Genomic DNA, 26,636 nt, shown 5'->3' with positions numbered 1-26,636 from the left:
AATAGCTGTGAAAAGAAGAGAAGTGAAAAGGAAAGGAGAAAAGGAAAGATAAAAACATCTGAATGCAGGGTTCCAAAGAATAGCAAGAAGAGATAAGAAAACTTCTTCAGTGATCAATTGAAAGAAATAGAGGAAAACAACAGAATGGGAAAGACTAGAGATCACTTCAAGAAAATTAGAGATACCAAGGGAACATTTCATGCAAAGATGGGCTCGATAAAGGGCAAAAATGGTATTGACCTAACAGGAGCAGAAGATATTAAGAGAATGCAAGAACACACAAAAGAAGTGTACAAAAAAGAGCTTCATGACCCAGATAATCATGATGGTGTAATGACTCATCTAGAGCCAGACATCCTGGAATGTGAAGTCAAGTGGGCCTTAGAAAGCATCACTACAAACAAAGCTAGTGGAGGTGATGTTATTCCAGTAGAGCTATTTCGAATCCTCAAAGATGATGCTGTGAAAGTGCTGCACTCAATATGCCAGCAAATTTGGAAAACTCAGCAGTGGCCATAGGACTGAACAAGGTCAGTTTTCATTCCAATCCCAAAGAAAGGCAATGCCAAAGAATGCACAAACTACCCCACAATTGCACTCATCTCACATGTTAGTAAAGTAATGCTCAAAATTCTCCAAGCCAGGCTTCAGCAATACGTGAACCGTGAACTTCCTGATGTTCAAGCTGGTTTTATAAAAAGCAGAGGAACCAGAGATCAAATTGCCAACATCCGCTGGATCATGGAAAAAGTAAGAGAGTTCCAGAAAAACATCCATTTCTACTTTCTTGACTGTGCCAAAGCCTTTGACTGTGTGGATCACAATAAACTGTGGAAAATTCTGAGAGAGATCGGAATACCAGGCCACCTGACCTGCCTCTCGAGAAATCTGTATGCAGGTCAGGAAGCAACAGTTAGAACTGGACATGTCTATGTCTGACGCAGGATGCAGCATGCTTGGGGCTGGTGCATGGGGATGACCCAGAAAGATGTTCTGGGGAGGGAGGTGGGAGGGGGGTTCATGTTTGGGAATGCATGTAAGAATTAAAGATTTTAAAATTTAAAAAATAAAAAACTAAAATTAAAAAAATAAAATAAAATAAAATAAAATTTGTTTTAAGCCTCAAAAAAAAAAGAAGTAAAGATTTTAAAATTTAAAAAATAAAAAACTAAAAAAAAAAAAAAAAAAAGAACTGGACATGGAACAACAGACTGGTTCCAAATAGGAAAAGGAGTACATCAAGGCTGTGTATTGTACCCTGCTTATTTAACTTCTATGCAGAGCACATCATGAGAAATGCTGGACTGGAAGAAACACAAGTTGGAATCAAGATTTCCAGGAGAAATATCAATAACCTCAGATATGCAGATGACACCACCCTTATGGCAGAAAGTGAATAGGAACAAAAAGCCTCTTGATGAAAGTGAAAGAGGAGAGTGAAAAAGTAGGCTTAAAGCTCAACATTCAGAAAACGAAGATCATGGCATCTGGTCCCATCACTTTATGGGAAAAAGATGGGGAAACAGTGGAAACAGTGTCAGACTTTATTTTGGGGGGATTCCAAAATCACTAGAGATGGTGACTGCAGCCATGAAATTAAAAGACGCTTACTCCTTGGAAGAAACATTATGACCAACCTAGATAGCATATTCAAAAGCAGAGACATTACTTTGCCAACTAAGGTCCGTCTAGTCAAGGCTATGATTTTTCCTGTGGTCGTGTATGGATGTGAGAGTTGGACTGTGAAGAAGGCTGAGCTCCGAAGTATTGATGCTTTTGAACTGTTGTGTTGGAGAAGATTCTTGAGAACCCCTTGGACTGCAAGGAGATCCAATCAATCCATTCTGAAGGAGATCAGCCCTGGGATTTCTATGGAAGGAATGATGCTAAAGGTGAAACTCCAGTGTTTTGGCCACCTCATGCGAAGAGTTGACTCATTAGAAAAGACTCTGATGCTGGGAGGGATTGGGGGGCAGGAGGAGAAGGGGACGACAGAGGATGAGATGGCAGGATGATATCACCGACTCGATGGATATGAATCTGAGTGAACTCTGGGAGTTGGTGATAGACAGGATGTAGGGAACAAGGTATAAAGAAGGTTGAGAAGTGCTTGCAAACGAGACTCTCAACCAGGGCTGAACATTCTTGCAAACGAGATGTTCTGCCCAGTGTAGGGAACTAGGTTTAAGGAAGGTTGAGAAGTGCTTGCAAATGAGACTCTCAACCTGAGCTGAACATTCTTGCAAACGAGATGTTCTGCCCAGTGTAGGGAACTAAGTTTAAGGAATGTTGAGAAGTGCTTGCAAACGAGACTCAACCAGGGCTGAACATTCTTGCAAATGAGATGTTCAGCTAAGAATCCTGTTTGTTCCCATGGGAAAAGAACATTGCTTGCACACAAGGATGTTTCTCTGATTCCTCAAAAGGAACAGACCCTGGGACAAAACGGATTCTAAGTTAATAAGGAAGTTCCCCAAAACAAAGTCTTAACTGCAGTAAATAAGTCAAGGTAAAGGTTATCTCGCCCTGCGCCTGTGCACTGTATAGTCTCTAAATCGTAGTGCTTGGCAGCTTGCCCTGTAGGTTGTTGTGCAAGGGATATAAAATAAAGCAGCTGTAAGAAACAAGTGTTAAAATATAAAGATTTAAACCACTCTGCATTGTTGGTGTTTCATTCCGTCGCCAGCAACAGGAAGTCCTGGCGTGCTGCGATTCATGGGGTCGCAAAGAGTCGGACACGACTGAGTGACTGAACTGAACTGAATATACAAATGCAGGTAATTTCTGTGTATTGATTTTGTACCCTGCACCTTTGCTAAATTCATTGATTAGCTCTAGTAATTTTCTGATGCTATCTTTAGGGTTTCTAAGTACAGTATCATGTCATCTGCAAACACTGAGCTTCACTTATTTTCCAATCTGTATTCCTTTCAATTCTTTTTTCTTCTATGATTGCTATAGCTAGGACTTCCATAACTATGTTGAATAATAGAGGTGAAATTGGAGACCCTTGTCTTGTTCCTGGTCTTAGGAGTAATGCTTTCAGTTTTTCATTATTGGGAATAATGTTTGCTGTAGGCTTATAATATATGGTCTTTACTATGTTGAGGTAGGTTCCTTCTATGCCCATTTTTGGAAGAGTTTTAATAATAAATGGGTGCTGAATTTTGTCAAAGGCTTCTTCTGCATCTGTTGAGATGATCATATGGTTTTAATCTTTTGATTTGTTAATATGCTGTATCACATTGATTGATTTGAGAATATTGAAGAATGCTTGCATCCCTGGAATAAAGCCAACTTGATCATGACTGAGCAACTGAACTGATAACAGAGGGGGATAAAAGGAAAAAAAAAAGTCCAAAAGCATCTACAGTACAAGTCTAAACATAAGAATAATAAATGTTTCTCTTGAGTCACTGCTGTTAGAGTCATTTCTCTCACTGGGAGTTACAGTCTACCTCACCTCCTTAGGATACTTTCAACACTGTGCTGATTTCTGGACCTGCTGTGGGGGCAGCTCAGATTCTGATCTGGTCCTACTCCTGTATATTCTTGCCTACAGTGTCCACAGGTATCAGAACTAGTGCATTTTCTTTTGTGAGTGCTTTCAGTGTCCTTTTATATATTCCAAAGACAGAGTCTGGGATTTAATCTACAGGTTATACAGCTGGTGGGAAGGTTTCAGGTCTTCCTTAACCACACTGCCCCTGGGTTTCAATTGTGGTTTTATTTCCACCTCTGCATGTGGGTTGTCCATGGGGGACTGCTTCTGAAGCTTCCCTGGAGGATTTGAGTTTGCCCTTGTGAGGGCTGGGCATGGAGGTGGTACAGCTGTTTGGGTCACAGGAGTTCTGGCAGCACCAAGTACTCAGGGGAGTTGGTGGCTAGAGCAGCAGGAAATATAGTGCTCTAGAAGGGTATGGCAATCAGTATTGGCCAATACGCTCTAGTATTCTTGCCTGGAGAAACCCCCTCCCAGAAAGAGAAGCCTGGCAGGCTACAGTGTACAGGGTCACAAAGAATCAGACATGACCAAAGTGACCCTGTGTGCATAGGTGCAAGAAATTTTTTGCCTGTGGCAGCTCTGCCCAGTGAGAGTTGAGCATAAAGGTAGCACAGCTGCTTGGCTTACGGGGACCCTGGCAGTGCCAAGTGTGCTGGGACACAGACTGCCTCTGCCGCAGGAGTTTTGGCCCTATCAGAGTTTTGTTTTGAGCCTCTTGCAGCTGGCTATCAGAAGGCCTCTTTGGCCAGTCTTTCTCTGTAGCTCTGCCTGTTCAGGCACCTAGAGGGCTCCCGTGCCTGGGGTCCTTCTCTGTTGTTCTGTGCATCAGGCATATAGAAGAGCCCCCTTGGCTGGGGTCCTACTCTGTAGATTGGCACATCAGGCACTTAAAGGGGCACCCTGAGTGGGTTCTTACTCTGTAGTTCGGTGAGTCAGGTGCCTGACAGGCCAGCCTCTCTATTTGTCAGCTCCCGATGCTAGTGTGGGGAGAGAAAGGCTATGGTGATGGCTCTTCCCCTTATGCATGACTCAGTAGTATCACCTTGCTTCCCTGGCTGTCTGGCCTTCCTCCACAGGCATTTCCAACCACAATCCCCTTACTCACATTCCCTCGATCTGTCTGTCCACATTCAGTGGCAACCCTTGCCCTGGGATTGCTACACAATACCTAAACTCCAGCTCCCAACAGCTGCACTTTTCAGGGGACCTGTGTCCCAGTCCGCTGTATGTATGGCTGCACCAAGGACTGTCTGATTCTCATTCCATTTAGGCTGCCATAGATCAGCTGTTTCACTCTCAGCCTTAAATGTTTCTCCTCTGACTCAGACAATTGCCCTAGTAAGGGGATCAGACCCCTGTTTCAGTTCCCTCACCCGCCAAGTGCAGGTCCATTCTTACTAACACTCCTGTGTTTCCCCCTAGTTCCTTTGTCCTGCTGAGTTTTGCATGGTTCTGTATATTCTTTTCTGCTCATCAGATACTCCTGTCTGCCCTCAGCTGGTGTTCTGCATGCACTTCAGTGTCTAAGGTGTATTCTTGATGTATCAGTGGAAAGAGATGTACTTCACATCCACCTATTCCTCAGCCATCTTGTTCTTTCCTGAAGAAGACTCTTGAGAGTCTGTTGGACGATCCGAGATTGAGCCAGTCAATCCTAAAGGAAATCAATTATGAATATTCATTGGAAAGACTGATGCTGAAGATCCAATACTTTGGCCACCTAATGTGAAGAGCGAACTCATTGGAAAAGACCCTGATGCTGGGAAAGATTGAGGGCAGGAGGAGAAGGGAGCAATGGAATAAGATGGTTGAATGGCATCATGGACTCAATGGGCATGAGACTGTGCTAACTCCAGACAATAGTGAAGGACAGGGAAGCCTGGCATACTGCAGTCTATGGGGTCACAATAAGTTGGAAACAATTTTGCAACTAAACAACAACAACCTAGAGTTGTTAAATTCATAGAAACAGAAAGTTGTATGGAGAAATGGAGGAAAGGGGACTAAGGAGTTGTTGCTTAATGGGTAAAATTTCAGTTTTCCTAGGTGAAAACAGTTTTGAGATTTCTTATGTAAATGGATTTAATATTACTGAAATGCATGCTTTAAAATGGTTAAGATGATGAATTTTGTTATGTGTATTTTATCACAATTAAAAATAAAAAGTAGGAATAACTATATTAGTATTTAAAGTAGACATCATAGCAATAAAAATTACTAAGAGCAAAGAGGGACGTTACATGATTATTAAAGTATCAATCCATCACAGATATAACTGAATGTGTATCAAGCAAACAACAGAGTTTCCAAATACATATAAAGGAAAGACTGACAAGAGTTGAAAGAGGACATTGACCTAGCCACAGTTATACTTGGACTTCAAACACCTAACACTCAGCAAATGATAGAACTACTAGGCAGAAAATCAGCAAAGAGAATGACTGAAAAATACAAAGAGCAACAGGATCTAATTTATATATATATATATATATATATATATATATATATATATATATATATATAACACTCCTCTCAATAACAGCAAAGTACACACTCGTTTCAAGAGTCTGCAGAACACATACCATGATAGTCTCTATGCTGGGCCATAAAATGAGCCTCAACAAGTTGAAGACAATGAAATCTTATAGAATATATTTTAAGAGCATAATGTAATCAAACTAGAATTCTGTAAATATGAAAGCAACAGGAAGATATTTAAACAATTGGCAATTAAGTTTGTTTCTAATTAATCCATAGGTTAAGGACAAAATCTCAAAGGAAAACTTTTAAGAAAGACGTCGAACTGAATGAAAATGAAAGACATATCAAAATATATGGAATGCAACTAAAGTAGCACTGAGAAATCTATCACATTAAATGCTTACATTAGAAAAAAGGAAAGGCCTTGAATCAGAGACCTAAGTTCTTACCTAAAGAATATAGGGGAAAGAGAAAAAACCCAAAGTGAGTGGAGGGAAATTAATAAAGAGAAGAAATCAATGAAATTGAAAGGAAGAATTTTTTTTCTTATTGACTTTCTCTATTTCTTCCCCCCAAAACAATAAAATTGATAAACCTTTGGCAAGACTGAAAAGAGAAACTTAGAGATGACAATGATGGATATCAGGGATAAAACAGGGTATGTCACCACATATCCTACAGTCATTAAATGGATAATAGGTAGATGCTGTTATTAACTAGTAAACTTGAAAAATTAGAAGAAATGAATCAGTCCTTTGAAATAATCCCAAATTACCATAACCCCTGCCCCAACCAGGTTATACAGGCAATATAATTAGTCCTATAACCAATAAACAGATTGAATTTGTAGTTTATGTCCTGAAATATGCCCATGCCCACATGATTTCACTGGAAAACTCTACCAAATACTTAAAGAAGAGTAGATGTCAATTTACAATTTCTATCACAGAATCAAAGAGGATGAGAAAATTTCTTATCTCATTTTATGAAGCCAGTATTACTCTGATAATAAAACTACAAAGAATACAAGAATAAAGTGGAAGGAGTCTCTCTACCTCGTATTATGGTTTACCATATAGTCACAATACTGAAGGTAGCATGGTGTTTGCTGAGGGATGGAGACATATATTAATGGAACAGAATAAAGAACCCAGAAATAGACTCAAAACAATATTCTTAACTATTTTTGATAAAAAGGAAAATGGAGGAAGAGTAGCCTTTTTAAACAGATTTTCCTGGAGCAATTGGACATCTATAGTTTTTTTTTTTTTTTAAGAACCTTAGCCCAAATCTTATACCTTAAAAAAAATCATGGATTAAATGTAAAACTCTATAATTTTAGAGATGTTCAGTACCTAAGACCAAGTGAAAGACCTTAGACACCAAAAGCATCATATATATAACTTTTACTCTGTGAAACATACTGTAATGATGATGAAACATAAGCTACAGACTGGGAAAAATATAAATAACATTATATGACAAAGGACTTATATATAAAATGTATAAAGTGTTAGTTGTTCAGTTATGTCCAACTCTACATCCCCATAGATGGTGACCCTCCAGGTTCCTCTGTCTATGGAATTCTCCAGGCAAGAATACTAGAGTCGGTTGCCATTCCATTCTCCAAGGGATCTTCCTGACCCTGGGATCAAACCCAGGTCTCCCACACTGCAGGCAGATTCTTTACTGTCTGAGTCACCAGGGAGGCCAAAAATATATAATGGACTCTTGACATTCAATAGTGATAAAATTTAAAAATCCGACTAGAAAATGGACTACATCTGTGACCCACAATAAGTACATGTGGTGAACCTGTATGATTCCTTTATTCCTTGGGTTATCATTTTATTGCTAAAAACATTATAGACAGAAATCAGACAGAGAAACTCTTAAAAAGAGTATATAAACTGGAGAAGGAGGCAAAATGGCTTAAGAAGGAACAGGCTAACAACAAGAAGGACTCACACACTAGAGAAAATTATTTGAGAACTGGAAACCCTAAGTGTGCTATTTTGTTTGGTTGGTTTTGTTTGTTTGTTTAATTTCAGTTCTCATTACCAAAGACATGCAGCCCTAAGGATAGTCTATCTGGTTTGGACTAAGGATACTAAGGCTCTACCAGTCAGGAGAACACAAAACCACTGAAGAGAAATGGAGGCCCTAAACAAGACTGGACTAGGAGAAAATAGGCTGACTTCCAATTCTCACTGATAAGAGTGAATAAAGAAAGGTATTAAGTGAATCTGAAAGGTGATTTCTCTTGGCCTTTGTTTTTACTTTCCAAGGAGCTGGATTCAGAGGATGTTTATTGGAACAAGGTCAGCCATGCTGAAAAAGAGGTTCATTATCCTCACATTTTCAATCAGGTGCACCCTCAAGACCTCCATATACTGGTCTGGGCCCCTGTAGAACTCAGCTTCAGTGTGATGTTCAGCTATCATGAGTGGACCTACTGCCATTTTCCCCTTGTGCTGACTTAGATATTATAAACATCAAAAGTATGATGACACATAAGACTTCAGGAACTTATGTAAATGGATGTAGCCAACTGAGTGATTTTCACTGGACTATTCTCTCTGCTCAAGTACAGCTAGTAGTCCAGGGCCTGAGTGAAGGGAGAGGGCAAGAACTTTTCCAATATATCAACTTGAAATTATAGGCCAGGTGTTCCTTTATCATCATGTCTGTTGTATGATAGCTCTCCTTTTGCTAATTGGCCAAGAAATGGAGAAGACAGACTATTGATGAGCTGCTGAGCATAGAGAAATATCCCTTGAAACCTCAATATGGTATGGCTGTAGAATTTTCTCTTGTCTATGAGACTTTAAGTTTCAAGATACTCACTGGATTTTGTGACTGGAGTTTCAGGCTTTCAGTGTTACCCACCAGCAAATACTGTAGAATGTGCTAGAAGGACTGGACTCGATTGCAGTTCCCCATGGGCAAGGACCAAAGATGGATGGAGTGATAGAATAAAGAAAAGTTAAAAACTCTGTCATAATGGAGACCATTGCAATTATAGTAGAAGGAAATGCACACTATAAGCCTCTAATAGATGATCCTACATGTCAAGGATAGGACTCCCGATCCAGCATCTTGTAAGCAGGGGATGTACATGAGCATCTACATGTATTTCATGAAGAGGAAACAAAAAGTCTAAAGGGACTATAATGCCAGACTAGAGGAAGAAAATATTACTTATCGAGGCCAACAAAGAGGCTCTGTGTTGATACAGAAATTAAGACAGCATTTAACCATGGAAAAACTCACCACAATCCAGGAGGCAACAACCACCTAGTTGGTAAGTGGGTGTAGAAAGCAAAGTGTATATACTGTTACAAGAAGTTCTAGAATTTCAGATTATAAGCTCTTTAAAAAGCCCATAAGATTACAGTAAGAAAGGTCTTGTTGCTTAAATAAGAAACAGTTTATTCTTAAATCCCTGTCCAAAAGATTGAGATTTTTTTAAAAGCAGTTGTAAAATGGAGATGTATGTCTGTATACCTGGAAACCTATGCTTTGTGTTCAAATTCATGAAAGTCTGATACTACCAGTGTTAAAAAAAGTAGGCTGTAGACATGAATAAGGACTTCCCTGGTGGCTCAGAGGGTAAAGCGTCTGCCTACAATGCGGGAGACCCAGGTTCAATCCCTGGGTTGGGAAGATCCCCTGGAGAAGGAAATGGCAATCCACTTCAGTACTATTGCCTGGAAAATCCCATGGACAGAGGAGCCTTGTAGGCTACAGTCCATGGGGTTGCAAAGAGTCGGACACGACTGAGCAACTTAACTTACTCACTCACTCACTCAGACATGAATAGGAATCTCAATGAAGGATATACAGATGGCAAAAGAGTACATAAAAAGATGTTCAACACTTACCATAAGGGAAATGCAAATGAAAACTTCAGTGAGAGGTCACTACACGTGAACCAGAATGACGTAAAATATATTTTTTAAAATGATAACACCGAATACTGGTGAGAATCATAAGGGATTTGATTTAGGTCATACGTCAATGGTCTAGCGGTTTTCCCTAATTTATTCAATTTAAAACTGAATTTGGCAATAAGGAGTTCATGATCTGAGCCACAGTCAGCTCCCAGTCTTGTTTTTGTTGACTTTATAGAGCTTCTCCATCTTTGGCTGCAAAGAATATAATCAATCTGATCTCGATGTTGACCATCTGGGTGATGTCCATGTGAAGAGTCTTCTCTTGTATTGTTGGAAGAGTGTGTTTGCTATGACCAGTGCATTTTTTTGGCAAAACTCTATTAGTCTTTGCCCTGCTTCATTCTGCATTCCAAGGCCAAATTTGCCTGTTACTCCAGGTGTTTCTTGACTTCCTACTTTTGCATTCCAGTCCCCTTTACTGAAAAGGACATCTTTTTTGTGTGTTAGTTCTAAAAGATCTTGTAGGTCTTCATAAAACTGTTCAACTTCAGCTTCTTCAGTGTTACTGGTTGGGGCATAGACTTGGATAACTGTGATATTGAATGGTTTGCCTTGGAGATGAACAGAGATCATTCTGTCATTTCTGAGATTGCATCCAAGTACTGCATTTCAGACTCTTTTGTTGACCATGATGGCTACTTCATTTCGTCTGAGGGATTTCCTGCCCGCAGTAGTAGATGTAATGGTCATCTGAGTTAAATTCACCCATTCCAGTCCATTTTAGTTCGCTGATTCCTAGGATGTCGACGTTCACCCTTGCCATCTCTTGTTTGACCACTTCCAATTTGCCTTGATTCATGGACCTGACATTCCAGGTTCCTATGAAATATTGCTCTTTGCAGCATTGGATCTTGCTTCTATCACCAGTCACATCCACAACTGGGTGTTGTTTTTGCTTTGGCTCCATCCCTTCATTCTCTCTGGAGTTATTTCTCCACTGATCTCCAGTAGCATATTGGGCACCTAATGACCTAGGGAGTTCCTCTTTTGGTGTCCTATCATTTTGCCTTGCCCTACTGTTCATGGGGTTCTCAAGGCAAGAATACTGAAGTGCTTGCCATTCCCTTCTCCAGTGGACCGTGCTCTGTCAGGCCTCTCCACCTTGACCCACCCGTCTTGGGTTGCCCCACGGGCATGGCTTGGTTTCATTAAGTTAGACAAGGCTGTGGTCCCAGTGTGATTAGATTGACTAGTTTTCTGTGAGTATGGTTTCAGTGCGTCTGCCCTCTGATGCCCTCTTGCAACACTTATAATCTTACTTGGATTTCTCTTACCTTGGCGTGGGGTATCTCTTCACGGCTGCTCCAGCAAGGCACAGCCGCTGTTCCTTACATTGGACGAGGGGTATCTCCTTATCGCCGCCGTTCCTGACCTTCAAAGTGGGATTGCTCCTATAGGCCCTCCTGCACCTGTGCAGCCACCACTCCTTGGGTTGCTCCTCCCAGCCGCCAGCCCTGGTCTCGGGCATGGGTGGCTCCTTCCAGCTGCCGCCCCTGGCCTCAGGCTCAGGGTGGCTCCTCAAGGTCACCACTCCTGGCCTCAGTTGCTAGGTGGCTTCTCCTGGCCGCCCCTGACCTCCGATGCGGGGTAGCTCCTCCCAGGCGCCGGCCACTGACCTCGGACGCAGGGTACATCCTCTTGGCCACAAGACCATCCCCATGGAACAGAAATGCAAAAAAGCAAAATGGCTGTCTGGGGAGGCCTTACAAATAGTTGTGAAAAGAAGAGAGGTGAAAAGCAAAGGAGAAAAGGAAAGATATAAGCATCTGAATGCAGAGTTCCAAAGAATAGCAAGGAGAGATAAGAAAGCCTTCTTCAGTGATCAATGCAAAGAAATAGAGGAAAACAACAGAATGGGAAAGACTAGAGATCTCTTCAAGAAAATTAGAGATACCAAGGGAACATTTCATGCAAAGATGGGCTCGATAAAGGACAGAACTGGTCTGGACCTAACAGAAGCGGAAGATATTTAGAAGAGGTCGCAAAAATACATGGAAGAACTGTACAAAAAAGATCTTCGTGACCCAGAGAATCATGAAGATGTGATCACTAATCCAGAGCCAGACATCCTAGAATGTGAAGTCAAGTGGGCTTAGAAAGCATCACTATGAACAAAGCTAGTGGAGGTGACGAAATTCCAGTTGAGCTATTTCAAATCCTGAAAGATGATGATGTGAAAGTGCTGCACTCAATATGCCAGCAAATGTGGGAAACTCAGCAGTGGCCACAGGACTGGACAAGGTCAGTTTTCATTCCAATCCCAAAGAAAGGCAATGCCAAAGAATGCTCAAACTACCCCACAATTGCACTCATCTCACATGTTAGTAAAGTAATGCTCAAAATTATCCAAGCCAGGCTTCAACAATACGTGAACCATGAACTCCCTGACGTTCAAGCTGGTTTTAGAAAAGGCAGAGGAAACAGAGATCAAATTGCCAACATCCGCTGGATCATGGGAAAAGCAAGAGAGTTCCAGAAAAACATCTATTTCTGCTTTCTCGACTATGCCAAAGCCTTTGACTGTGTGGATAACAATAAACTGTGGAAAATTCTGAAAGAGATGGGAATACCAGACCACCTAATCTGCCTCTTAAGAAATCTGTATGCAGGTCAGGAAGAAACAGTTAGAACCGGACATGGAACAACAGACTGATTCCAAATAGGAAAAGGAGTACGTCAAGGCTGTCTATTGTCACCCTGCTTATTTAACTTCTATGCAGAGCACATCATGAGAAATGCTGGATTGGAAGAAACACAAGCTGGAATCAAGATTGCTGGGAGAAATATCAATAAACTCAGATATGAAGATGACACCACCCTTATGGCAGAAAGTGAAGAGGAGCTAAAAAGCCTCTTGATGAATGTGAAAGTGGAGAGTGAAACAGTTGGCTTAAACCTCAACATTCAGAAAACAAAGATCATGGCATCCGGTCCCATCACCTCATCGGAAATAGATAGGGAAACAGTGGAAACAGTGGCAGACTTTATTATTTGGGGCTCCAAAATCACTGCAGATGGTGACTGCAGCCATGAAATTAAAAGATGCTTACTCCTTGGAAGAAACGTTATGACCAACCTAGATAGCATACTCAAAAGCAGAGGCATTACTTTGCCAACTAAGGTCCGTCTAGTCAAGGCTATGGTTTTTCCAGTAGTCATGTATGGATTTGAGATTTGGACTGTGAAGAAGGCTGAGTGCTGAAGAATTGATGCTTTTGAACTGTGGTGTCAGAGAAGGCTCTTGAGAGTCCCTTGGACTGCAAGGAGATCCAACCAGTCCATTTTGAAGGAGACGAGCCCTGGGATTTCTTTGGAAGGACTGATGCTAAAGCTGAAACTCCAGTACTTTGGCCACCTCATGAGAAGAGTTGACTCATTGGAAAAGACTCTGATGCTAGGAGGGATTTGGGGCAGGAGGAGAAGAGGACGACAGGATGAGATGCCCGGATGGCATCACTGACTCGTTCGACGCGAGTCTGAGTGAACTCCGGGAGTTGGTGATGGACGGGGAGTCCTGGCATGCTGCAATTCATGGGGTCGCAAAGAGTCGGACACGACTGAGCGACTGAACTGAACCGAACTGAACCGATGGCATCACCGACTCCATGTACATGCATTTGAGTAAACTCTGGAAGTTGTTGATGGACAGGGAGGCATGGCGTGCTGTGATTCATGGGGTTGCAAAGAGTCTGACACAACTGAGCAACTGAACTGAACTGAAGAAATGCAGAGGAAAAAAAAAAGAAGTTTGTCCTTTTCTCCTCTTTGAGAATTCCAGACCACTAATCTCCACTTTGAGAGATTCAGACCCCTTTCTCCTCCTTAGGGACCCTGAACTTCTTATCAATCTGCCTAGGAATTGACTCTCTCACTGGTGGCATTGTAAACTGGTATACCGACTCTGGAAAGAAGTATGGACATTTCTTACAAAACTGAACACTCTATTACCATATGACCCAGCAATTGCTCTTATGGGCATTTATCTCAGTGAAATAAAAAATTTAATTTCACAGAAAAACCTAGACAGGAACAATCATATTAGTTTTATTTATGAGTCAAAAAAGCAAACCAACCAAAATGTTCTTCAGTGAGTGAGTGTTGTTGTTGTTGTTGTTGTTTTTGTAACTGTGGTACATTCTTACCATAGAATATTACCAATACAGAAAGCAAAAAAAAAAAAAAATGATAACATACAACTACTTGAATGGGTCTCAAGGGATTTATACCAAATTTAAGAAGATAATCAGGAACGTGTTAAATGATTTCATTTATTTAACATGATTTCAAGTATGTAGCATTCTTATAATAGCAAAATTAGATAAAGAACAAATTACTGGATTCTAGGGATCATGAGGGAAGGAGGTAGTGGTGGATATAGATGAGTACTATGACAGAGCCTTGGGAGGGAAACTTTCTGTATCTTGACTGTGGTGGTGATAACCACAGCAATCTACACAGGTGATAAAATTGCATAGAACTATACACACAGATGTACACAAGCTTGTATACGTAAAACTGGTGAAGCTGAATAAGGTAAATGGATCCTAACACTTTCAACTTCCTGACTGTGATATTGTACTATAGATATGCAAGATAGTACCATTGGGAGAAACTAAGGTAAAGGGAATAAGGTATTTCTCTATTTTTTAGGACTGCACACAGCTTTACAATGATCTTTTTTTTTTTTAATAAAAGTAAAGCAAGTCTGTGGCATCATTTACATGCTACTAAATTCTCAAAAAAACAATCATAATATTAAAAAGAAATGTCCTATTGATGTACCCAAGGACATTGACTCTAATAGGCTGAGTGAGAGTAGCTGGATAAAAATGAGTACATATTGATTCCATTTGTATAAAATTCTAGAAAATGTAATCCATGGAGACAGCAAGCAAATCACTGATCATATGAGTATGGGCATGCAGAAAGGGGCAAGTGGGAACAATTATCAAAGGGGAAGGGCAGATGTCTGAGAGTGATGAGTATTTTCTCACTTAAAATTGTGGTGATGGTTTAACAAATGTACACATATGACCAAATTCATCAAACTGTTACTTTAAGAAACTATTATTATAATATCTGCAACATATTTTATGTCAATTATACTTTGGAAAAAACCCTCTAAAAGGGTCGTCTCTTCAGAGAAAAAAAGCAACTTTGGAAGGAATAAAGACAAAATATTTTTTGAGGGAGAGATAACACTGTTCTAGTGTTCTCTGGAGACCATTCAGTTCAGTTCAGTCGCTTAGGCGTGTCCAACTCTTTGCGACCCCATGAATCACAGCACGCCAGGCCTCCGTGTCCATCACCATCTCCCAGAGTTCACTCAGACTCACGTCCATCGAGTCCGTGATGCCATCCAGCCATCTCATTCCTTGGTCGTCCCCTTCTCCTCCTGCCCTCAATCCCTCCCAGCATCAGAGTCTTTTCCAATGAGTCAACTCTTTGCATGAGGTGTCCAAAGTACTGGAGCTTCAGCTTTAGCATCATTCCTTCCAAAGAAATCCCAGGGTTGATCTCATTGCAGTCTAAGGGACTCTCAAGAGTCTTCTCCAACACCACAGATCAAAACCATCAATTCTTTGGCACTCAGACTTCTTCAAAGTCCAACTCTCACATCCATACATGACCACTGGAAAAACCATAGTTTTGACTAGATGGACTTTTGTTGGCAGAGTAATGTCTCTGCTTTTGAATATACTATCTAGGTTGGTCATAACGTTTCTTCCAAGGAGTAAGCGTCTTTTAATTTCATGGCTGCAGTCACCATCTGCAGTGATTTTGGAGCCTTAGAAAATAAAGTCTGCCACTGTTTCCACTGTTTGCCCATCTATTTCCCATGAGGTGATCGGACTGGATGCAATGATCTTCGTTTTCTTAATGTAGATCATTGCCTGCCCTGAAAAGAGACAGCTGCCACTGACCTGCCCTTGGAAAGCCATTTCTCCAATCATGTTCCTTACAAAGTGGGCTAATCGGTGTTGCATTTGTGGCTTCCTATAACCATTGCTTTTGTCCTTCAGTTCATTCGCTCAGTCGTGTCTGACTCTGTGACCCCATGAATCGCAGCATGCCAGGCCTCCCTGTCCATCACCAACTCCCAGAGTTCACTCAGACTCACGTCCATTGAGTCAGTGACGCCATCCAGCCATCTAATCCTCTGTCGTCCCCTTCTCCTCCTGCCCTTAGGGACCTATCAGTAATTTTTAGTAGAGTGAGATCTTTTGGCCTTTTGGAGGACCTGTAGTTGCTGACGTCATAGGGTGAAACATCACCCACATTTCTAGGAAGCGGGGTGGCCTAGAAGAGATTTGTCTATTTCTTGGAATGATACTGCCATCTACATTTCCTGGAGAAGGAAATGAAAACCCACTCCAGTATTCCTGCTGGGAAATCCCGTGGACAGAGGAGACTGGTGGGCGATAGTCCAGGGGGTCACAAACATTTGGATGCGCCTGAGTGACTGCGCAAAACACACACTTCAAACCACATACGTTCTGGTTATCTACACTTTGTTGTGCCCCTCCTCCAGCCACATACTAGATACAAAAACACTGTGCCCTTCTAGGTCTTGCTTGTGGGTTGAAGTGTTAAAGAAATTTGTCTTCAGCACTCAGTCCTGAGGCCTTTCTTCCCCCCCACTGTCTGGTTAACTGTGATTCTGCCAGTCTGGCCCCCAACCCTGCAGGACCCTTGTCCCTCCCTCCTCACACAGTCATCTCTTCCCTTCCTTCCCTGCTCCTCCTCACTACCACCACCACCACCACCCCCCCCCCACCACCACCACCACAAGAGAACTCGGAGAAACACACGCAACTTTTCACAAATTGATTTTTATTGAATTACCATCAGTGTACCCTGTTGCTGTAAAATTCAATGTGTACACACTTGGCAATTTCTCAGACTTCATGGATATTTCTGAGGTCCCCGGTCTCACTCTGAAGTAACCTGGCTGCCCAGGTCTTTTCTTCCACTGATGGGCTTCGGCACTTCCTCTTGGTTCTGCGCTGGATCATTCTGACGCAGTGTCTCATTCAACCGGTGATAATGGCCGAATCTTGTTGATTGTCTAGTTTTTTTCGACTTTCTTATAGAGCTGGTAGGTTTTTCAGAGACCTTTTTACTCAAAGTCCTTTGAAGGTTTTTTTTAACCTTTGTGGCTTTCTTCAGTGCCTGGAAGGACAACAGGACAACAGAGTGAGGCCAAGAAGACAGTGGTTTAGGGGGTAGAAAATGTGATATTGACAGAATGGGAGATTTCATGAGAAGGAGTCAGGGCTGAGGTGCGGTGGGGGTCGGGTATGAGCCAGGCAGGGCAAAGGTAAGATTCTTGGGGGAGAGGGAATCAGTGAAAAAAAGAGTAGCTTGAGTAGGGTCATCTTACTTTGCCACCATTTTCGGATTTGGGTTGACCGGGAACCTTCTTCATCTTCCCCTGTTTGGAACTTGAGGTTGGTTGGTCTGTCTCTGTATTAGGCTCTGATGGTTTTCGGGACGCCTTGGCCATATTGAAGCCTCCCAGTGGTCTACCCCAGGCCTACTGACCACGCTATATGTATGGCTCCCCGGAACAATGAAGGGGCCACACCCTTCAGTTTTGATTGGTCAGCAAGGCACTCCCCTAGCCAATGGTGGCTATGGAGGGGCTTGGACATCACAAAGCACAAATTATGACATCGTTGTGTGTAGGACAGGTTGCAGGGGAGACCAAGATGTAGCTTAGACATTTCAGCAAATCATTCCTGACACCTCAAGGGGTTGGAATGGAGGGGATGATAATGAAGCAAAGATGGCTCAGTTAATAGAGAAGCAGCTTTCTTTAACACCCCAACAGTCTTCCTAAGCAGAACTGCCATCCCGCCTCATATCCCCATGTTAAATTGTGGTGGTACATATGCTAGAGAAAGAGTCTTTTCCTCCGAGCTAGTCTCCAAGGCTCTGTCCTACTGAGTGGTTTGTTCTGATATCTCCCACCCTTAATTATTAGAGTTTTGGATATTTTACACAAAATCCCTCCAAAAGCTATATAGTTGAACTTAAATATTGTTGGAGCTATGAGCCTTGCAAACTAATAAAAAGACATTTCTCATAAATAATCATCTCCCTACCTAAGGCAACTGGCATTAAAGCCTGCTAATTTTGATTAAATTATTTTTGCCAGCTCTGCAACTTAAAGACAGGGATTAGAATTAACTGCCCAGTCATGAAGGTTGCTTTTATTTTTACTTTTATTCTATTCTTGGACTCTAGCCATATTATCATCATTGAGTTTTACAAGGTTCTTTCTCTCTCTCTCTCTCTCTTTTTTTTTTTTTTTTCTGTTTTTCTTTCATCCTGGAGTATGCCACCCATTTCCTTCCCACCATTAGGCATCTGCTCTATTGTGTCTGAATTACACCCTCATGTATGTTTGTACTCCTGTGAAATATATAGCCCTGTTAAATATGTGTGTGTTTGAATGTGGTGCATTGTGCCATAGTTCTTGTTCTGTTTCTTACCTTATACTTTGAAGTTCAACTTATGCAGTTCTCTGTTTTCCTAGTTCATTGTTTCTAATACTGCATCATGTTCCATTAGAATGAATATCCCATGTATCCCTTGTTCATTCTTTCCTCTCTTGAGGGACTCTTATGTTTACTTTCACTCCTCTGCCACAAGCAACGTTATAAGAAACATTCTCATTGATGTCCCTTTATGGATTTCTGCATATATTTTCTGGAATATATACTCAGGAATAGAATTTCTATGTCATGGATATCCTTAGTCTGTTCAAGCCGCTACAAAAGAACACCATAGACTGGTGGCTTAAACAACAAACATTTACTTCACACAGTTCTGGAGGCTGGAAGGCCAAGAGTAGGATGGCAGCATAGCTGGGGTTTTTATTAGGACCTTCTTCCTCCTGATGTCATCACATGGCCTTGCTCAGTGGGTACACAAAGAGAGAGAGGACTATCCCCTGTCTCTTCCTCTTTTTCTAAGGCATTAAGCCCATCATAAGACCCCCATCCTCATGACATAATCCAACTCTGATTACCTCCGCAGAGCCCTACCTCCAAATGCCATCACAGGTAGAGAGTTAGAGTGTCAAGTTATGAATTTTGGAGGGATACAAACATTCAGACTACAAGCAATATTTTTTTCCTAAATATTGTCAGGTTGCTCTCCAAAATGATGGTACCAAATCTATCTACCCAATAGAATGCTGTATTACTTATTTTCCTACATACTTCTCAATACTCCGTGTGGAAGCAACTTCTAATATGACTCTCAATAATCCCAGTCTCCTGATGTTAACATCTTGGGTAATCCACTTCCCTTGTGTGTGGGCTATACCTATTGACTTGCCTCTACTGAGCTGAATCACTGGAATCCAGAGAAAAACCATAGAATGTTATTAACATGGTTAAGTTTCCTCGTGCTAGAACTTTGCTGCTGTCAGTGTCTCTTGCCTTTTTGTCTTCTCGTTCTAATAAAATCATGTTGTGAGATGCTCATCCCAGAGGTCTACACATCAAGGAACATGTCCTGAGTACCTGAACTTCCAGTGTGAGAAACCACAAGGAACTGCATGCTACCAGGAACCAACTAGGGATGCAGATCCTTCCCAACTGAGACTTGAGATGAGGTAGCCATATAAGACAACCAGCACCAGAGGACTAGCTAAGGTGCATGTAGATTCTTGACCCATAGAAACTCGGAGATAATAGATTCTGTTGCTGCAAGCCAAGAAGCTTTGAGGTAATTTTTTTTTTTTTTTTTTTACACAGCAGGTGATAACTAACACACTTAGTATTGTGTGTATGCTCAGTCACGTCTGATTCTTTGTGACCCCATGGACTGTAGCCTGCCAGGCTCCTCTGTCCGTGGGATTTTTCCAGGTAATAATACTGGATTGGGTTGCCATTCCCTTCTCCAGGGCATCTTCCCAACCCAGAGATTGAACCTGGATCTCCGGCATTACATGTGGATTCTTTACCATCGAGCCACCAGAGAAGCCCACCCTTAGTATTACAGGACTTTTAATTTAAAAAAAAATAAACTGAGTGCACTGGTTTTGAGTGCCCTATTTCATGCAATGAACTTGGACTGGTCATCTATTTCACATATGCTAATATACATGTTTCAATGTAACCCAGAGGGATGGGATAGGCAGGGAGGTGGGAGGGGGGTTTGGCACCAGGGGAACACATGTACACCTGTGGCTGATTCATGTCGATGTAAGGCAAAACCCACAATATTGTTAAGTAATTAGTCTCCAATTAAAATAAATAATTTTTTTAAAGAAGGACATTTGTTTCACTTGGAAAAAAAATTGTGGCTAGTGTAATCTCCTTTCACTTCTATGACTACAAATGTTTCAGACATTTAAAGTTTCAATTTTTTAGTGTTTTTGTTTTGGTTAATAATATTTCTCATTCTACTGGATTTCTTGTCTTTTTCATATTGATATTATCATTCCTTTGTATTTTATGGTTAATAATTATTTGTTAGTGAATTTTATCTTTGATATGCTTTGGATAAATATTAAATATGTAAGTCCAATACTTGTGTTATCCTCCACATAGTTTTCCAGCACCATATGATTCCTTTTTCATACACCTCCTACTTTTAGGGGTGTTGTTTCACGAATTGTTCAAAATAGATGGGGAAACAATGGAAATAGTGAGAGACTTTATTTTGGGGGCTCCAAAATCACTGCAGATGGTGTCTGCAGCCATGAAATTAAAAGATGCTTGCTCCTTGGAAGAAAAGCTACGACCAAACTAGACAGTATATTAAAAAGCAGAGACATTACTTTGCCAACAAGGATCTGTCTGGTCAAAGCTACGGTTTTCCCACTAGTCATGTATGGATGTGAGAGTTGGACTATAAAAAAGCTGAGCGCCAAAGAATAGATGCTTTTGAATTGTGTGTTGGAGAAGACTCTTGAGAGTCCCTTGGATTGCAGGGAGATCCAACCAGTCCATCCTAAAGGAAATCAGTCCTGAATATTCATTGGAAGGACTGATGCTGAAGCTGAAACTCCAATACTTTTGCCACCTGATGTGAAGTACTGACTCATTTGAAAAGACCCTGATGCTGGGAAAGATGGAAGGTGGGAGGAAAAGGGGATGACAGAGGATGAGAGTGTCAGATGGCGTCACCTACTCGATAGACATGAGTTTGAGCAAGCTCTGGGAGTTGGTGATGGACAGGGAAGCCTGGCGTGCTGCAGTCCATGGGGTCACAAAGAGTCGGACACAACTGAGCGACTGAACTGAAGTGATTTCATTGATTTTGGCCTCTAGTACTAGGTTGACATAGAGGCTATCTCATACATGGGTATCCTGAAATTTACGTGGTTAGTAATGTGTTATGGGGCTTCCTGGTAGCTCAGATTGTGAACCATCTGCCTGTAATTCAGAACTCTCCAGGTTTGATCCCTTGTCAGGAAGGTCCCATAGAGAAGGGAATGGCTACCCACTCCAGTATTCTTGCCTGGAGAATTCCATGAACAGAGGAGCCTGGCGGGCTACAGCCCATGGGGTTGCAAAGAGTAAGGCACAACTGAGCAACAATCATTACGTTATTAATATGTTGTGGTAACTATTAGGAGGAGCTTTTCTAGGTTTTGTCTTATTTTATTTGTTACAGAGACTTTTTTAACATGTTAAAAGCATTTCCTGCTATTCCTAGGTTGGAATATAAAATATAAATTTATTTAAAATTTATATTTAAAATTTAAAATATAAATTTACTTTAATTGGAGTCTATTACGTTACAATGTTGTATAGGCTTTGCCATACATTGACATGAATCCACCACGGGTTTACTTGTGTTCCCCATCATGAACCCCCCCTCCCACCTCCCCCACCTTCATCCCATCCCTCTGGGTCATCCCAGTGCACCAGCCCCGAGCATCCTGTATCATGCATCGAACCTGGACTGGTGATACGTCTCACATATGATAATATACAAGTTTAAACAATGCCATTCTCCCAAATCATTCCACCCCCGCCCTCTCCCACAGAGTCCAAAATACTGCACTATACATCTGTGTCTCTTTTGCTGTCTCGCATACTGGGTATCATAACCATCTATCTAAATTTCATATGTATGTGTGATTATACCGTACTGGTGTTTTTCTTTCTGGTTTACTTCACTCTGTGTAATAGGCTACAGTTTCATCCACCTCATTAGAAGTGATTCAAAGGTATTCTTTTTAATGGCTGAGGAATATTCCACTGTGTGTATGTATCACAGCTTTCTTATTCATTCGTCTGCTAATGGACGTCTAGGTTGCTTCCATGTGCTGGCTACGATAAACAGTACTGTGGTGAACATTGGGGTACACGTATCTCTTTCAATTCTGGTTTCCTCGGTGTGTATGCCCAGCAATGGGATTGCTGGGTCATATGGCAGTTCTATTTCCAGTTTTTTAAGGAATCTGCACACTGTCCTCCATAGTGGTTGCACTAGTTTGCATTCCCATCAACAGTGTGGTTCCCTTTTCTCCACACCCTCTCCAGCATTTATTGCATGTAGACTTTGGATAGCAGCCATCCTGACTAATGTGAAATGGTACCTCATTGTGGTTTTGATTTGCATTTCTCTGATAATGAGTGATGTTGAGCATCTTTTCATAAGTTTCTTAGCCACCTGTATGCCTTCTTTGGAGAAATGTCTGTTTAGTTATTTGGCGCATTTTTTGATTGGGTCATTTATTTTTCTGGAATTGAGCTGCAGGAGTTGTGTGTATATTTTTGAGATTAACTCTTTGTCATTTGCTTCATTTGCTATTATTTTCTCCCATTCTGAAGGCGGTCATTTCACCTTGCATATAGTCTCCTTTGTCGTGCGGAAGCTTTTAATTTTAATTAAGTCCCATTTGTTTATTTTTGCTTTTATTTCTAATGTTCTGGGAGGTGGGTCATAGAGGATTCTGTTGTGATTTATGTCGGAGAGTGTTTTGCCTAGGTTCTCCTCTAGGAGTTTTATAGTTTGTGGTCTTACGTTTAGATCTTTAATCCATTTTGAGTTTATTTTCATGTACGGTGTTAGAAAGTGTTCTAGTTTCATTTTTTCACAAGTGGTTGACCAGTTTTCCCAGCACCACCTGTTAAAGACATTGTCTGTTCTCCATTGTATATTCTTGCCTCCTTTGTCAAAGATAAGGCATCCATAGGTGTGTGGATTTATCTCTGGGCTTTCTATTTTGTTCTGTTGATCTATATTTCTGTCTTTGTGCCAGTACCATACCATACTGTCTTGATGACTTGGGCTTTGTAGTAGAGCCTGAAGTCAGGCAGGTTGATTCCTCCAGTTCCATTCTTCTTTCTCAAGATTGCTTTGGCTATTCGAGGTTTTTTTATATTCCCACAAAAATTGTGAAATTAGTTCTTCTAGTTATGTGAAAAATACCGTTGGAAGCTTGATAGGGATTGCATTGAATCTATAGATTGCTTTGGGTAGTATACTCATTTTCACTATACTGATTCTTCCGATGCATGAACATGGTGTATTTCTCCATCTATTAGTGTCCTCTTGGATTTCTTTCACCAGTGTTTTATAGTTTTCTATATATAGGTCTTTTGTTTGTTTAGGTAGATATATTCCTAAGTGTTTTATTCTTTCTGTTGTCGTGGTGAATGAAATTGTTTCCTTAATTTCTCTTTCTATCTTCTCTTTCTTAGTGTATAGGAAAGCAAGGGATTTCTTTGTGTTGATTTTATATCCTGCAACTTTAGTATATTCATTAATAAACTCTGGTAATTTTCTGGTGGAGTCTTCAGGGTTTTCTATGTAGAGGATCATGTCATCTGCAAACAGGGTGAGTTTTATTTCTTATTTTCCAATTGGGATTCCTTTCATTTCTTTTTCTACTCTGATTGCTGAGGCCAAAACTTCGAAAACTATGTTGAATAGGAATGGTGAGAGTGGGCACCCTTGTCTTGTTCCTGACTTTAGAGGAAATGATTTCAATTTTTCTCCACTGAGGACAATGTTTGCTGTGAGTTTGTCATATATAGCTTTTATTGTGTTGAGATATGTTCCTTCTATTCCTGCTTTCTGGAGGGTTTTTATCATAAATGGATGTTGAATTTTGTCAAAGGCTTTCTCTGCATCTATTGAGATAATCATATGGTGTTTTTTTTTTATTTTTCAATTTGTTAATGTGGTGTATTACATTGATTGATTTGCAGATATTGAAGAATCCTTGCATCGCCTGGATAAATCCCACTTGGTCATGATATATAATCTTTTAAGTATGTTTGTGGATTCTGTTTGCTAGAATGTTGTTAAGGATTTTTGAACCTATGTTCATCAGTGGTATTGGCCTGTAGTTTCCTTTTTTGTGGCATCTTTGTCAGGTTTTGGTATTATGATGATGGTGGCATCATAGAATGAGTTTGGAAGTTGACCTTCCTCTGCAATTTTCTGGAAGAATTTGAGTAGGATAGGTATTACCTCTTCCCTAAAGTTTTGGTAGAATTCAGTTGTGAAGCTATCTGGTCCTGGGCTTTTGTTTGCTGGAAGATTTCTGATTAAAGTTTCAATTTCCGTGCTTGTGATGTGTCTGTTAAGATTTTCTACTTCTTCCTGGTTCAGTTTTGGAAAGTTGTACTTTTCAAAGACTTTGTCCTTTTCTTCCAACTTTTCCATTTTATTGGCTTATATTTGCTAATAATAGTCTCTTATGACCCTTTGTATTTCTGTGTTGTCTGTTGTGATCTCTCCATTTTCATTTCTAATTTTATTTATTTGATTCTTCTCACTTTGTTTCTTGATGAGTCTGGCTAATGGTTTGTCAGTTTTATTGATCTCAAAGAACCAGCTTTTGGCTTTGTTGAATTTTGCTATGGTCTCTTTCTTTCCTTTGCATTTATTTCTGACACAACTTTTAAGATTTTTTACCTTCTACTAATCCTGGGGTTCTTCATTTCTTCCTATTCTTCTTGCTTTAGGTGTCAGTTCAGTTCAGTCATTCTGTTGTGTCCGACTCTTTGTGACCCCATGCATCGCAGCACGCCAGGCCTCCCTGTCCATCACCAACTCCCAGAGTTCACTCAGACTCACGTCCATTGAGTCAGTGACGCCATCCAGCCATCTAATCCTCTGTCGTCCCCTTCTCCTCCTGCCCTTAGGGACCTATCAGTAATTTTTAGTAGAGTGAGATCTTTTGGCCTTTTGGAGGACCTGTAGTTGCTGACGTCATAGGGTGAAACATCACCCACATTTCTAGGAAGCGGGGTGGCCTAGAAGAGATTTGTCTATTTCTTGGAATGATACTGCCATCTACATTTCCTGGAGAAGGAAATGAAAACCCACTCCAGTATTCCTGCTGGGAAATCCCGTGGACAGGGGAGACTGGTGGGCGATAGTCCAGGGGGTCACAAACATTTGGATGCGCCTGAGTGACTGTGCAAAACACACACTTCAAACCACATACGTTCTGGTTATCTACACTTTGTTGTGCCCCTCCTCCAGCCACCTACTAGATACAAAAACACTGAGCCCTTCTAGGTCTTGCTTGTGGGTTGAAGTGTTAAAGAAATTAGTCTTCAGCACTCAGTCCTGAGGCCTTTCTTCCCCCCACTGTCTGGTTAACTGTGATTCTGCCAGTCTGGCCCCCAACCCTGCAGGACCCTTGTCCCTCCCTCCTCACACAGTCATCTCTTCCCTTCCTTCCCTGCTCCTCCTCACTACCACCACCACCACCCCCCACCACCACCACCACAAGAGAACTCGGAGAAACACACGCAACTTTTCACAAATTGATTTTTATTGAATTACCATCAGTGTACCCTGTTGCTGTAAAATTCAATGTGTACACACTTGGCAATTTCTCAGACTTCATGGATATTTCTGAGGTCCCCGGTCTCACTCTGAAGTAACCTGGCTGCCCAGGTCTTTTCTTCCACTGATGGGCTTCGGCACTTCCTCTTGGTTCTGCGCTGGATCATTCTGACGCAGTGTCTCATTCAACCGGTGATAATGGCCGAATCTTGTTGATTGTCTAGTTTTTTTCGACTTTCTTATAGAGCTGGTAGGTTTTTCAGAGACCTTTTTACTCAAAGTCCTTTGAAGGTTTTTTTTAACCTTTGTGGCTTTCTTCAGTGCCTGGAAGGACAACAGGACAACAGAGTGAGGCCAAGAAGACAGTGGTTTAGGGGGTAGAAAATGTGATATTGACAGAATGGGAGATTTCATGAGAAGGAGTCAGGGCTGAGGTGCGGTGGGGGTCGGGTATGAGCCAGGCAGGGCAAAGGTAAGATTCTTGGGGGAGAGGGAATCAGTGAAAAAAAGAGTAGCTTGAGTAGGGTCATCTTACTTTGCCACCATTTTCGGATTTGGGTTGACCGGGAACCTTCTTCATCTTCCCCTGTTTGGAACTTGAGGTTGGTTGGTCTGTCTCTGTATTAGGCTCTGATGGTTTTCGGGACGCCTTGGCCATATTGAAGCCTCCCAGTGGTCTACCCCAGGCCTACTGACCACGCTATATGTATGGCTCCCCGGAACAATGAAGGGGCCACACCCTTCAGTTTTGATTGGTCAGCAAGGCACTCCCCTAGCCAATGGTGGCTATGGAGGGGCTTGGACATCACAAAGCACAAATTATGACATCGTTGTGTGTAGGACAGGTTGCAGGGGAGACCAAGATGTAGCTTAGACATTTCAGCAAATCATTCCTGACACCTCAAGGGGTTGGA

The 26,636-nt window shown here is 41.4% G+C and overlaps 2 protein-coding genes and 1 pseudogene across 2 annotated transcripts; 1 reads left to right on the top strand and 2 right to left on the bottom strand.

Moving 5' to 3' along the window:
* The window catches only part of LOC138930808 (tRNA pseudouridine(38/39) synthase pseudogene), a 55,771-nt pseudogene extending 46,680 nt beyond the window's left edge, over nt 1–9,091 (top strand).
* Nucleotides 9,092–16,875: 7,784 nt separating this feature from the next.
* Nucleotides 16,876–17,449, bottom strand: LOC138929997 (uncharacterized protein CXorf51A-like). Its single transcript, XM_070289639.1, has 2 exons — nt 17,327–17,449; nt 16,876–17,115 (listed from the first exon to the last, which is right to left on the bottom strand). Exons 1-2 carry the CDS (start codon nt 17,447–17,449, stop codon nt 16,876–16,878), a joined length of 363 nt encoding a protein of 120 aa, XP_070145740.1.
* An 8,357-nt stretch (nt 17,450–25,806) lies between these two features.
* Nucleotides 25,807–26,380, bottom strand: LOC138929996 (uncharacterized protein CXorf51A-like). Its single transcript, XM_070289638.1, has 2 exons — nt 26,258–26,380; nt 25,807–26,046 (listed from the first exon to the last, which is right to left on the bottom strand). The coding sequence occupies exons 1-2, from the start codon at nt 26,378–26,380 to the stop codon at nt 25,807–25,809; spliced, it is 363 nt and encodes a 120-aa protein (XP_070145739.1).
* Nucleotides 26,381–26,636: the final 256 nt, after the last annotated feature.

The sequence above is a fragment of the Ovis canadensis genome, chromosome X (assembly GCF_042477335.2).
Source record: "Ovis canadensis isolate MfBH-ARS-UI-01 breed Bighorn chromosome X, ARS-UI_OviCan_v2, whole genome shotgun sequence".
In the NCBI taxonomy this organism is placed as follows: Eukaryota; Metazoa; Chordata; class Mammalia; order Artiodactyla; family Bovidae; genus Ovis; species Ovis canadensis.
Note: the sequence above shows the minus strand (reverse complement) of the source record. Positions and strands in the feature narration are given on the sequence as shown.

What these genes read in the sequence shown, in the direction of transcription:
- LOC138929997 (XM_070289639.1), bottom strand. Translation starts at nt 17,449, where the DNA reads ATGGCCAAGGCGTCCCGAAAACCATCAGAGCCTAATACAGAGACAGAC. An exon ending in AATCCGAAAATGGTGGCAAA is followed by an intron (nt 17,116 to 17,326) that starts GTAAGATGACCC and finishes TTGTCCTTCCAG; the next exon opens with GCACTGAAGAAAGCCACAAA.
- LOC138929996 (XM_070289638.1), bottom strand. Translation starts at nt 26,380, where the DNA reads ATGGCCAAGGCGTCCCGAAAACCATCAGAGCCTAATACAGAGACAGAC. An exon ending in AATCCGAAAATGGTGGCAAA is followed by an intron (nt 26,047 to 26,257) that starts GTAAGATGACCC and finishes TTGTCCTTCCAG; the next exon opens with GCACTGAAGAAAGCCACAAA.